The sequence below is a fragment of the Pelodiscus sinensis genome, unplaced genomic scaffold (genome assembly GCF_049634645.1).
Source record: "Pelodiscus sinensis isolate JC-2024 unplaced genomic scaffold, ASM4963464v1 ctg39, whole genome shotgun sequence".
Classification (NCBI taxonomy): Eukaryota; Metazoa; Chordata; order Testudines; family Trionychidae; genus Pelodiscus; species Pelodiscus sinensis.
In genome coordinates this window covers 830209-844113 of record NW_027466048.1, presented here as the reverse complement: position 1 = coordinate 844113, position 13905 = coordinate 830209, and the positions used below count along the sequence as shown (strand labels likewise).

Here is a 13905-nt window from a genome sequence, read left to right as displayed (position 1 = left end):
CTGGGTCCCCCTGCCCCTCCACACCAATCCCACCAGGAGTTCTAACACACCTCTGGCTGCTAGGCCTGTGTGAAGGGAGCTGCCCTGTTGATGTGGAGCACAGGGAGTTAAGCCCTGTGTGCAGGGAGCTGCAGGGTTGATTTGGAGCATTGGGACGCACACGGGGTTGAGCTCCAAGTGAGGGGCCTCCGTGTTCGGTGGCGAGTTCGCTACGTGACAGCTCCAGTCTCACTTACGGCCAGAGACACGCTGCGGCTCCTCTCCTCCCGGTGGCTCTTCCGGAGCTTGTCCAGCAGCTGGTGCAGCACGTGGCGGGAGAGCTGTGCTTCTTCCCCCAAGGCCTTCCACAGCTCCCTGGCACCTCTGCAAGGTCAGAAACCGAAATCAGAGCGTCCCTGCTTGCCCCCCCTTGTCTCCCCAGGGAGAGGCTGGGAAGGCCGGCGGGAAAGGGGGCCTTAGAGGAGACGCCCGGGGGCTGGAAGGCCGAGGCGGGTGAGTCCCTTCCGCGAGCTCTTCATTTATTCCCTTCCCCAGAGGCCTCATTGCTCCTGCAGCCTGTGCCGCTGCTTCCAGTAACTGCCCTGGGGCTGCGCACAGCGTGACACCACCCAGCCCAGCCTGCACCAAAGGCTGCTCGGTGACATTTACGCTGGAGTCACGGCCCAGGGATGCTCCCCATAGCCTGGTCCTGCCCCTCTGGTGGAGCTGGCGGGAAGGGGGGTGACCCACAGAAATCAGGAGCCTGCTGGAACTCTCCAGGGACCTGTCACGTCTGCACTCTGGGCAGGGAAGAGGGAGGGGCTGGTTTCCAAGGGGCTGGGCCTGGGCATCTCCCCTCAGGAGGCAGGGACAGCCCCGGGCCCAGCAGGGAGCTTGCTCCATCGCTGTGGCCTGCCAGGCCTTTCCCGCGCTCTGCCCTGGAGGAGGAGGGAGGGGCAATCAGGGGCTGAGGTGATAACAGCCTCTCCCTACCTCTCCCATGGCGGCGCGTGGGCCACACAGGCTGGAACCACGTCCCGGGGGTGGGCGCGAGCCAGCAGGGCGATGGTTCCCAGCGCGGCTCTTCTGGCTCTGGGGTCCTCGACGTCGTCCAGCCAGGTGAAAATCTCTCCCACGACGTCTCCCACCTGGAGGCAGCCAGAAAGCTGAGGGGGGGGGATTGCCCAAGAGCGGCCTCCTGCCAGGTCACCCCTCCTGGCAGACGGCGCTCGGAGAAGGGCAGGAACGTCACCAAGTCACTGAGCCGCTCTTGGTCCCAGGTCCCCGTGTCACGCGGGTAGAATTCCTGCCTCCCCAGAGGGCGATGGAGCTCAACTGATCAGGGCAGTGACTGATGCTCACACCTCCTCGGAAGGGGCTGTAGAAATGGACTCGGGCAGAGCCCTCCCTGCACCAGTCTAATTCCCGGGGGGGGGCACCGGAGCCGGTGGGGCCGGGCAGCAGGATCACACATCACAGGCACCGGGGCAAAGTGCAAAGCCAAATGGTTCCTGCTGCACCGGTGGGTCACACGAGGGCCCTGCAGGGCACGTGAGGAAACCCCGTCCGCTCCGGGAGCCCAGCGTGGCGCCCCCTCGGCAGACTCTGTCAGTGCCGCGCTCCAGGGCGGGGCTGTGACCCACCTGCCATGGGGCTGGGCTGGCCCCAGGGACGTGTCCAAGCTCCAGCGCGCAGAGCTCTGGAAACACCTGCCCACCCCAGCACCGAATGGAAAGGGGCTGAGCCGACCTGCCAGACCGGGACCCTGTGCCCCAGGGCCGGTTTCCTCAGAGCCAGTTCTCCCAGCCCCTCTCCCCACACGCCCCTGCCCCTCGCCGGGCGTCTCTTACTCGCTCCATGCGGGCGCTGTGCTGGGACACGGTGGCTCTCAGCGCCTCCTCCGCCGCCCGAAAGCTCTCCAGGGCGGGGGCCGGCAGAGCCTTCACGGCTGCCAGCAGCAGGGCTGTGGGCTGGGCTGAGGCAGGGGGCTCCCCGAGGGTCTGCAATGAACAGGGGCAGAGCCTGTAGGGACTGAGCATTTCCACTGGGCAGCTGCCCTGGGACACTCGCTCCCTGGGGGCTGGCAGGGCCTAGTGAGCATGGAGGAGCCTGCTGAGACCTTTGATTGAGCAGCCTCCCCCGGTGCCAAGGGTTCCCCCGTCCCCTGGGCACCACAGGCCCCTGTAACTCACGGCCACTGCCAGGAGACCTGCCTTTGGCTGATAAACCGGCAGAGCCCTGCAGATCCCGTGTGGAGGGCAGCAGAGGGGTGACTGGAGAACATGCCCCATGTTCCATCCTCCATCCTGGGCCTGAGCAGATGGGCCCAGCGGCTCTAGTAGCCCACAGTGTCCGCGCGGAAAGGACGGAGTGCGGGGCCCTCATGGAAACGCCCTCTGCCTTCCCCACCCGGCAGCGTGTGGCGCTGCCTCTCAACCGGCAGGAATCACGGGCAGGACAGGAAGTAGCTGAGACTGAGGCTACATCTACAATGTAGCCTTCTTGAGGAAAAGCTTATGCAAATGAAGCTTGGCGTGGAATATCGCTGCGCTCCATTTGCATAATTAACGAGCAGCCCTTGTTTTGCAAAATCCCCTCTTGTGCAAGAGCCGTTCTTCCTCAAAAAACAGACTTCTTATAACGTGTAAGGAGGGAAAAGTTTAGCTCGTCTCTCAGGATTTATTGTTTTCCTTCTTTAGGGATGTCAAACTAATGTCTGAGCTTCTTAGGGTTTGAGATGGTTTTTTTCTTTCTTCCTTCCTTTTCCAACTAAGTCTTCAGACCAGGGACTTTGCCTTGGTACCAGTCTCAAAAGGTGGCTCTTTCCATCTATCCAATGTAGAATCATAGAACCATAGAAGGTCATCAAGTCCAGACCTCTGCTCTAGGCAGGACCAATCCCAACTAAATCAACCCGGCCAGGGCTTTGTCAAGCTGAGACTTAAACTCCTCTAGGGATGGAGACTCCACTACTTCCTTAGGTAACCCATTCCAGTGCTTTACTGCCCTCCTAGTGAAATAGTTTTCCTAATATCCAACCTGGACCTCTCCCACCACAACTTGAGACCATTGCTCCTTGTTCTGTCATCTGTCACTACTGAGAACATCCTCTCTCCAGCCTCTTTGAAACCTCCCTTCAGGAAGTTGCAGGTTGCTATCAATTCCCCCCTCACTCTTCGCTTCTGCAGACTAAACAGACCCAAGTCCCTCAGCCTCTCCTCATAAGTCATATGCTCCAGCTCCCTAATCATTTTGGTCGCCCTCTGCTGGACCCTCTCCAATGCGTCTACATCCTTTTTGTAGTGGGGGGCCCAGAACTGGACACAGTACTCCAGATGTGGCCTCACCAGAGCCGAATAAAGGGGAATAAGGACATCTCTGGATCTGCTGGCAATGCTCCTCTTCATGCAACCTAATATGCCATTAGCCTTCTTGGCTACAAGGGCACACTGTTGACTCATATCCAGCTTCTCATCCACTGTAACCCCCAGGTCCTTTTCTGCAGAACTACTACTTAGCTGATTGGTCCCCAGCCTGTAACTATGCTTGGGATTCTTCCGTCCCAAGTGCAGGACTCTGCACTTGTCCTTGTTGAACCTCATCAGATTTCTTGTGGCCCTATCCGCCAATTTTCTAAGTCACTCTGGACCCTATCTCTGCCCTCAAGCGTATCTACCTCTCCCCCTAGCTTAGTGTCATCCGCAAACTTGCTGAGGGTGCAATCCGTCCCCTCATCCAGGTCATTAATAAAGATATTGAACAAAACCGGTCCTAGAACCGAACCTTGGGGCACTCCGCTAGAAACCGACCGCCATCCTGACATCGAGCAATTGATCACTACCTGCTGGGCGTGGCCTTCTAGCCATCTTTCTATCCATCTTACTGTCCATTTATCCAATCCACATTCCCTTAACTTGCTGGCAAGAATATTGTGGGAGACCATATCAAAAGGCTTTCTAAAGTCAAGGTATATCACATCCACTGACTTTCCCACGTCCACAGAGCCAGTTACCTCATCATAGAAGCTAATCAGATTGGTCAGGCACGACTTGCCCTTTGTGAATCCATTCTGACTATTCCTAATCTCTTTCCTCTCTTTCAAGTGCCTCAAAATGGATTCCTTAAGGATCCCTTCCATGATTTTTCCAGGAACCGAGGTAAGACTGACTGGCCTATAGTTCCCTGGATCTTCCTTCTTCCCTTTTTTGAAGATAGGCGCTACATTTGCCTTTTTCCAATCATCCGGGATTTCTCCCGATCTCCACGACTTTTCAAAGATAATGGCCAAAGGCTCCTCAATGACATTTGCCAACTCCCTCAGTACCCTCGGATGTACTATTGTGACAGGGCGCCTGCCCTGCACTGGCCCTTTAACACCAGGACTCAGGCCCGGAGCCGGGGCTAGAAGAAAGGAGACCAGCTGGAGCTAGTTGGGACTAGAGAGAGTCCGGCTGGCAAACAACTAGGACAGCACGACTGGGACTGGCTGGTAGAAGCCAGCTGAACCCCTTAGGGCGTGGGAGAGCCCAGCTGGCACGTATATATAGAGAAGCCCAGGTTGCTCAAGGGGGGGCAGTAGAGAGCTGACTACAGAAAAGGCAGGAGCTCCTTGAAGGGAGACAAGCTGGGGACAGCCAGCGATAGCTGGAGGAGGGCCAGCAAGGCTCCCCTGGCTAGGGGCTGGAGGCAAAGCCCTGGATTGGAGGCAAACCTTGAGGCAGCCTAGGTAAGCAGGGCAGTTGAGACAACCCCAGTGCCTATGATGAGCATCCCATACAGACTGTAACTTGCCCGGCGAGGGGCTATATGAGGACAGTCAGGGGGCACTGAGGCACACTGGGGTGTGAACCCCTGACAACTATGCTTGCAACTAGCTTTATTTTCATGCTAAAAGTTGTTTCTTTTTCTCTGATTAACTGGTGTTGGTTGACTGTTCTCTCCAGGATGGTCTGTCTGTGTGGACCTGTATGCCTCTGACTGAGGGGTCAGCCACCAGAGACTGCAGCTTGTTTTTCTCTTTTCTTTTCCAAAATCTTTTGGGAAAAAGAGCTTGGGGTACCCCTGGGGCTGGTTTCAAGTATCCAGCCCTGTTTGTGGGTTCAAAGCACTTGATGGTGGCAGCAGCATCCCCAAAATATGGGTATTAGGATTTGGGGGGGTGTTTCGGGACCAGAGCCTGTGCAGGCAAGGGTCTGGAGTGCTCTTGCAGACCCCCAACTTCTGCATTCGTTGTGCCGGAGTGGGGAACAGCCTCGACAGGGTCGCTAGGCAAGTGAATGGCAGCACTTCACTGACCTCGGGGGGTGCCAATCACACATGATGAGATTTGCTGTGATCGTTCAGATCAGCGCAAAAGCGGAGGCTGCTGCCTGAGAAGGACTGAGTCAGGCCTGCGCCAGTGACGTGCTCATGTGACCTACTCCATCTTGGGACAGACTTTCACAGGAGAACAATGGGATTCCTGCCCCATGGGCAAGGGGATAAAGGGGCCCTGAGGGTTCCCCCAGTTTTGTCGTCACTCCTGTCCTCCCCCCTGATAATCATCTATGAAGGAGCTCGGCTATGGACTGAAGCCTGAAGTGGCCCCAGAGCCACCGTCTTATTAGTCTTGAAAGTTCTGCATGGTCCTGTCTTAAATTGACCTGGGCATGTGGCTGGTTCGCTGGGGTGGGAGGAACCTGTTTGGAATTGGTGGGACTGGGACTCAGAGCCTCTCACCTGTATGAGGGTGGTGCTGGTGGTGGCCCAGAGGACAGGAGTGTCTAAGGGGGTTGCTCGCAGGGCTTCTTACTAGCCAGTGTGGGGAACAGAAGTGCTGTGTGGGACGGGTTCCGATCCTAGCAGTGGAGGACCCCCCCGTTCTGGGCTCTGAGTAGCCCTGTCTCAAAGCAAGGTGCCCTGCTTCCACCCTCGGCGTGGTGCTCCCAGAAAGCCCCCATATTACACGGCTTTGCTCCAGGGAGCTGGTCACACGTAGGAGTGTTTCCTTTGGTCCCTGAGCCGGGGGGGGGGGGGGGGGCGTTCTCCTCTGAGACACCGGCTCCGGCACATAGTCACGTGCCCCGCAGGGGATGCTTCCCATTGGCTCAGTCACAAGCCTCATTACCATATTCATGTGGGCGCTGCTCTGTGCTAATGGGGTGGGCCGGCGGTCTGGTTCCTCCTCCTCTTCGCTCCCTTCCGCCCCGTTGGGCGTCTTCTGGGAGAGCTCGTTCTCCACCCCTGGAGCAGAGGAGACGCGCTGGTTTGAATGTGTTACCCTGGGCGACAGCAGGACACGGGGCCCAGAGCCCTGACGTGACTTGCCCAGGGTCACACAGCAAGGTGCTTGCAGGGCCGAGCAGAGAGCGCCGCTCCCATGACTCTCAGCTGGGGGCTCTCCCCACTGGGCTTCTCTCCCCTAGGGGCAGAGTCTCTCCCACGGTGCGTTCTCCTCTCCCCGGCCCTCGCCCCCTTCCTGCAGTGATGGGAACAGGCCTCGTTTCCCGTGTGACACCCCAGGAAGTGATGGCCCAGCCCAGCCCAGTTCCCAGTTGAGAGCTGCTGTGACCTTTGGACGGGGTGACCCCTGGTCCCTTTTTAACGGTTCTGTTCCCTCCTCTCCAGCAGCTGCTGCTGGCGCAGGGGGTTGGAGCTGCCCCTCGGCTCCCATCCAAGGATCCCTGGAAGCTGCATGCGAATCCCTTTCCTGATTGGCTGGGGAAGGACATGGGGCACTCGCTCTCCTGTGGTGGAGGAGGGTGTCCTGCCTCCAGCCTCCACCCCGTCCCCCCACCCCTCCCAGCCCCCTGCAGAGTCCGTACTGGCTGGGGGAGCAAATCAGGGAGCCAGGACGTACTTGGGGGATCATGTGACCCAGACCATGCTGAAGGGGAGGAGGGATCAATTGTGCTGCATTGGCTGCCACCGCCCACATGGGAAAGCTGGGGAGGTTACAGGCGCCTTCAGATCAGGCCAACTTCTCTACTTTGCTCCAAGTCTTCCCTGCGCGGTGAACTGCGAACAGGGCAGCAGCCTCCCTCGCACCCTCCTCCTCCCCTGCCTCCCGCTGGGGAATTGGCCCAGCAGGGATCCTGTTTTCTCCCGTTACACTCCCCTGATGCTCATTCAGTTCTGTTTATTCTCTGCCTGCTCCTTTGCCCCTGCTCTCCCCAATTCACACCCAATATATTTTCTTCCACACCCACGGCCTATTGAAAATACATATTTATACCCACGGGTTTGGGTCCACACACCACACACCACCGCGATATTGGTGTTGCACATGGAAAATCTTAGCGGGAACACTGCTCCTACCCCCTTGTCTCACAGCCGGTGAGAGGGGACCTGGCTCCGTGGCCACCAGAGCCCTCCGGGAACAGGGGCTGCAGGGGAGCCCTCCTGACACAGCACGTAGTTACCCCCTGTTCACACACAGCCCCTCGCTGCTCCTCTTTCTACACCCTGAGCTACCCCCTCCCTGCCCGAGCTCCTGTTTCAAACTTTTGGAGCCGAGCAGCCCCCTCCCTTGCTTGAGTCAAAATTTGTATTGTGGCTCCCCAAGCCATTTCCAGGAGAGGCTGGGTGGCCTGCTGGGGAGATCGAAGGGGGGGTGGGGATTTGCTTGAGCCTTCTGGGCCCAGCTCCCAAAATAGAGGATCCAGGCAGAGAAAGATGACTGGAGCTATAACACGGGGCTGGGAGGTGTATAACCGGTAAGAAAGGAAACATTATTAATCAAAATCAAAATAATTAACCAAAGGGGCCGGGGGGGGGGGGGGATTTGGTGTTAGGATTCACCCCTCCACTGCTCCAGCCCCATGGAGAGCGGAGGGAGACAAGAAAGGACCAGAGTTCAAGGATTCCTATGGGCCAGATTACCTCTTTTCCATACCCGTGATAGTAGATTTGTTTGACCTGCCCTAGCTTTTGGGGTGAGTCCAAGATGAGGGGTTCGGTGTGCGGGAGGTGGCTGCCAGGGCATGGGATAAGGATAGTGGCGCAGGAGGGAGTAAGAGTGGGAGTGTGGGTGGGGGGTAGGGTGCTGGAGTGGCCTGGGACTTTGGGTGCTGGAGGCGGTGAGGTCTGAACAGGAGGGAAGGTGCAGGAGCCGGCTGGGGTAGGGTATCTGGAAGGGAGGGAGGTGCCGGATTAGGTTGGGGATGCCAGACCCCCAGAGAGCTGTGCCCTGCCATTGTCTGTTCTTCCCACTTCAGGGAGGAACCTGCCCCCCTGTACCAGAGCGTCTGGCACTCGATGGATTCCAGCCTCTGAGGAGCCCATCGCTGTCCCAGGAGACGGCCCTAATGCTCAAGGCTTGTACAGTGACTGGGGTCAGTGTCCCTCACATGCTCCCCTCTCACCGGGTGGGTTGTATCCTCACCTGTGAGATCCAGCTGGTCTTTGTCTGGGCTCTCCGGTGGCTTCTCCTCCTCTTGCTCCTCCTGCTTCTCCGCTGAGTTTTTCTTCCTCTTCTTCAGGGAGAAGCGTGTCCACCGCCTGGGAGAGGAAGCTCTTCTCTCCTCCTCAGCCTCTGCCAGGGAGCTGCCACACTGGCTGCAGGCACAGAGTCTTCTTATGCCTGACAGGATCTTCCAGGAGCCTCTGGTTCTCTTGGGCTCCTCTGGCAAGGCCTGCTCCTGCTGGCTGAGGCCGGCGCATGCCTCGGCTGCTGCAGGTTGGACCACCACCCGGAGCACTCGGCTGTGTCTGTGCTCCCTTGAGGTGAGTCTTTCAAAGAAGGAACACAGCCTGGAAGAAAAAGAAGGAGCCAATGGGTTTTTCTGCCCTGGAAAGGCAAGACATTAATCTGCCAGGATTCAGATACAAGAGCGCTCTATTGAAACCATCCGCTTCTCTAAGAGCCAGAACTGTTCCATAGAACCCAGTCAAAGGTGAAGACACATGGGGCTGTGGGTGACCCAGGAATTCTTGTGGGGAATTTCTAGGGCCTGTGTGGTGCAGGAGCTCAGACTCGGGGAGCAGGGCTGTGCCTTCTGGCCTTACAGCCTGGGACTCTAGGGGCTGATGACCCTCAAGTTATAGAAGTGGCTGAAGTTCATCCTCCATTTGCTCTTAACGGCTTTGGGCCTGCAGTCGCCGTCCTACTGGTGGAAGGGAAGCTGTTGCTAGTTGTGGGTTCGGTGGGGGTAGGAGGCTGAGCCTGGCATCTCTCTGCTGTCCCCAGTGCTGGTTGTGGGGCCCGGGTGGCATGGTGGCTTCTGAGCTGCTCCCAGGGAGGGGCCATGTGGGTTAACTAAGTTAACATTATTCCTACTCTAAACTGTACAGGATTTCTAAGGGGTGCCCCGCTTGAAAACCAGTCCTGGCTTGGAGTGCCCGGAGTACCCACACTGGGCACATCACACCACTCGGCCATCAGCCCAGCTGCACTTGCCGCAGGCTGCCATCTGGGGAGAGGGGGTAATTGGGGGGCTGCAGGGGAGCTTCCATCCCCAGAAGCCCGCAGAGCCAGCCCAGTCCTCCCCATCGGGGGCTCGTACCCCATTCCTCCCTCACCTCCTTCCACTTACCCTTCCCTAGCCCCCCTTCTTATTGATGTACAAAATAAAGATAATGTTTCTTCCAACATTGACTCTGTCTTTATTGAACAAAACTGGGGGAGACTGGGAAAAGGAGGTGGGAGAGGGGAAGAAAAAGGCTGGGAGAGGGGAGGGCAACTAACATGATCAGGGGTTGGGAACAGGTCCCACATGAAGAGAGGCTACAGAGACTGGGACTGTTCAGCTTAGAAAAGAGGAGATGGAGCGGGGACAGGATAGAGGTCTCTAAAATTGAGTCTGATTCCAGGGAGTGCTAGCAGTTTCAGTTTCAGCTTCTGTGGCAGTTGGGACTGAGAGCCTGCCATTGTTCCCTTGATTGCCTCTGATTAGCCTCAGGCTCAGCCTTCCCCTGTGTGACTCAGAAGGGGGCAGGCCTGACCTAGGCAAGCAGGCTTTAAAAAGCCAGAGCAGTGCGACCAGGGGAGCGAAGCGGACAGGGGAGTTGAAGAGGGAGAGCAAAGCGACCCCACCGCCGAAGAGGCTACCCGGTGAGAGTACAAGCTGTGGTGTGAGTGTGTGTGTGTGTGCCTGACTGTTTGAATTTTACAGTTTGAAGTGTGAATTGAGTCTGATTCCAGGGAGTGCTAGCAGTTTCAGTTTCAGCTTCTGTGGCAGTTGGGACTGAGAGCCTGCCATTGTTCCCTTGATTGCCTCTGATTAGCCTCAGGCTCAGCCTTCCCCTGTGTGACTCAGAAGGGGGCAGGCCTGACCTAGGCAAGCAGGCTTTAAAAAGCCAGAGCAGTGCGACCAGGGGAGCGAAGCGGACAGGGGACTGCAGACAGGGGAGTTGAAGAGGGAGAGCAAAGCGACCCCACCGCCGAAGAGGCTACCCGGTGAGAGTACAAGCTGTGGTGTGAGTGTGTGTGTGTGCCTGACTGTTTGAATTTTACAGTTTGAAGTGTGAATTGAGTCTGATTCCAGGGAGTGCTAGCAGTTTCAGTTTCAGCTTCTGTGGCAGTTGGGACTGAGAGCCTGCCATTGTTCCCTTGATTGCCTCTGATTAGCCTCAGGCTCAGCCTTCCCCTGTGTGACTCAGAAGGGGGCAGGCCTGACCTAGGCAAGCAGGCTTTAAAAAGCCAGAGCAGTGCGACCAGGGGAGCGAAGCGGACAGGGGACTGCAGACAGGGGAGTTGAAGAGGGAGAGCAAAGCGACCCCACCGCCGAAGAGGCTACCCGGTGAGAGTACAAGCTGTGGTGTGAGTGTGTGTGTGTGTGCCTGACTGTTTGAATTTTACAGTTTGAAGTGTGAATTGAGTCTGATTCCAGGGAGTGCTAGCAGTTTCAGTTTCAGCTTCTGTGGCAGTTGGGACTGAGAGCCTGCCATTGTTCCCTTGATTGCCTCTGATTAGCCTCAGGCTCAGCCTTCCCCTGTGTGACTCAGAAGGGGGCAGGCCTGACCTAGGCAAGCAGGCTTTAAAAAGCCAGAGCAGTGCGACCAGGGGAGCGAAGCGGACAGGGGACTGCAGACAGGGGAGTTGAAGAGGGAGAGCAAAGCGACCCCACCGCCGAAGAGGCTACCCGGTGAGAGTACAAGCTGTGGTGTGAGTGTGTGTGTGTGCCTGACTGTTTGAATTTTACAGTTTGAAGTGTGAATTGAGTCTGATTCCAGGGAGTGCTAGCAGTTTCAGTTTCAGCTTCTGTGGCAGTTGGGACTGAGAGCCTGCCATTGTTCCCTTGATTGCCTCTGATTAGCCTCAGGCTCAGCCTTCCCCTGTGTGACTCAGAAGGGGGCAGGCCTGACCTAGGCAAGCAGGCTTTAAAAAGCCAGAGCAGTGCGACCAGGGGAGCGAAGCGGACAGGGGACTGCAGACAGGGGAGTTGAAGAGGGAGAGCAAAGCGACCCCACCGCCGAAGAGGCTACCCGGTGAGAGTACAAGCTGTGGTGTGAGTGTGTGTGTGTGCCTGACTGTTTGAATTTTACAGTTTGAAGTGTGAATTGAGTCTGATTCCAGGGAGTGCTAGCAGTTTCAGTTTCAGCTTCTGTGGCAGTTGGGACTGAGAGCCTGCCATTGTTCCCTTGATTGCCTCTGATTAGCCTCAGGCTCAGCCTTCCCCTGTGTGACTCAGAAGGGGGCAGGCCTGACCTAGGCAAGCAGGCTTTAAAAAGCCAGAGCAGTGCGACCAGGGGAGCGAAGCGGACAGGGGACTGCAGACAGGGGAGTTGAAGAGGGAGAGCAAAGCGACCCCACCGCCGAAGAGGCTACCCGGTGAGAGTACAAGCTGTGGTGTGAGTGTGTGTGTGTGTGCCTGACTGTTTGAATTTTACAGTTTGAAGTGTGAATTGAGTCTGATTCCAGGGAGTGCTAGCAGTTTCAGTTTCAGCTTCTGTGGCAGTTGGGACTGAGAGCCTGCCATTGTTCCCTTGATTGCCTCTGATTAGCCTCAGGCTCAGCCTTCCCCTGTGTGACTCAGAAGGGGGCAGGCCTGACCTAGGCAAGCAGGCTTTAAAAAGCCAGAGCAGTGCGACCAGGGGAGCGAAGCGGACAGGGGACTGCAGACAGGGGAGTTGAAGAGGGAGAGCAAAGCGACCCCACCGCCGAAGAGGCTACCCGGTGAGAGTACAAGCTGTGGTGTGAGTGTGTGTGTGTGCCTGACTGTTTGAATTTTACAGTTTGAAGTGTGAATTGAGTCTGATTCCAGGGAGTGCTAGCAGTTTCAGTTTCAGCTTCTGTGGCAGTTGGGACTGAGAGCCTGCCATTGTTCCCTTGATTGCCTCTGATTAGCCTCAGGCTCAGCCTTCCCCTGTGTGACTCAGAAGGGGGCAGGCCTGACCTAGGCAAGCAGGCTTTAAAAAGCCAGAGCAGTGTGACCAGGGGAGCGAAGCGGACAGGGGACTGCAGACAGGGGAGTTGAAGAGGGAGTTGGGCAGAGGGAGTGACTGATGGTGATGAAGACCCGTAGCGCTTGTGCCAGTACTTCTCCTGTCTCCTCCACCTGTGCCTGTATCCAGACAGAGAACCTGAGCATGGATGCCTCTACCCAGGTCCTGGTGTGGTCTTGCTGTATTTGTGGCTTGCAATTCCCACTGAGTGATCTCCAGGCTGGGGGAGACAACCGTTGTGAAAGGTGCCTGCTGGTAGAATCTCTCAGGCAGCAGGTGGGAGAGCTACAGGAGGAGGTGGCCAGGCTGAGGAGCATTCGAAGCCATGAGGAATTCCTGGACAGTATTCCTGTGGAGTCCACGGAGGTCACTGTCCTAGGATGTGGGACTGTTGACCAGCCACTTATGGAGGAGGCAGTGGTGCAGGGTGAGCACTGGCAGCTGGTTACTTCCGGCAGCAGGCAGTGTTCCACCCCTGCTCCTAACCCTCCCACTGTGTTGTTACATAACCGTTACTCTTTACTTTCAGCAGGAGACAAGGAGTCACCCCCCACAGTGGAGGAGACCAGGCCTTGCACCACCAAGGTTGAGCAGTCTCCTGCCACCACTGCGAGGAGGAAACGTAGAGTAGTGGTGGTTGGAGACTCTCTTCTGAGGGGAACGGAGGCACCCATCTGTCGCCCTGACAGCTCATCTCGAGAGGTATGCTGTCTGCCAGGGGCCCGTATCCGAGATGTTACGGAGGCATTGTCGAGGATTATCCGGCCCTCTGACTACTACCCCATGCTACTCATCCACGTGGGCACAAATGATACTGCCAGGTGTGACACTGAGCGGATCAAGTGTGACTACAGGGCTTTGGGAGTACGGGTGAGGGAGTTTGGAGCGCAGGTGGTATTCTCTTCTATCCTTCCTGTCAAAGGTAGGGGCCCGGGCAGAGAGAGGTGCATCCTGGAGGTGAATGCCTGGCTGCGACGATGGTGTCGCCAGGAGGGATTCGGCTTCCTTGATCACGGGGTGCTCTTCCAGGAAGGACTGCTTGGCGGAGATGGAGTTCACCTTTCCAGGAGTGGGAAGGCCTTGTTTGGACACAGACTGGCTAACCTTGTGAGGAGGGCTTTAAACTAGGTTTGTCGGGGGCAGGTGAGCAAAGCCCACAGGTAAGTGCTGAATGTGCGGGACTGGGAGATGGGTTGGAAATGGGGGGGACTACGGCCTATAATGGCAAGGAGAAAGGAGGGTCAGGGCACAACAGGGAGGCAAGATCAAATCAGTATCTTAGATGCCTATATACAAATGCGAGAAGTATGGGTAATAAGCAGGAAGAACTGGAATTGCTAACCAATAAATACAACTATGATATCATTGGTATTACAGAAACCTGGTGGGATGGGACGCATGATTGGAATATTGGTATGGAAGGGTACGGCTTGCTCAGGAAGGACAGACAGGGAAAAAAGGGAGGAGGGGTTGCCTTGTATATTAAAAATGTACACACTTGGACTGAAGTGGAGATGAACGTAGGAGATAGCTGTGTAGAGAGTCTCTGGGTTAAGCTAAAAG

At 56.8% G+C, this 13905-nt stretch overlaps 1 protein-coding gene across 1 annotated transcript; it reads right to left on the bottom strand.

The window, feature by feature from the left end:
• Window positions 1-209: 209 nt before the first annotated feature.
• On the bottom strand, window positions 210-2239 carry LOC142826420 (protein MROH8-like). The gene is made up of 3 exons (XM_075918672.1): window positions 1830-2239; window positions 973-1127; window positions 210-363 (listed from the first exon to the last, which is right to left on the bottom strand). Exons 1-3 carry the CDS (start codon window positions 2016-2018, stop codon window positions 210-212), a joined length of 498 nt encoding a protein of 165 aa, XP_075774787.1. The 5' UTR covers window positions 2019-2239.
• Between the last annotated feature and the right edge of the window lie 11666 nt (window positions 2240-13905).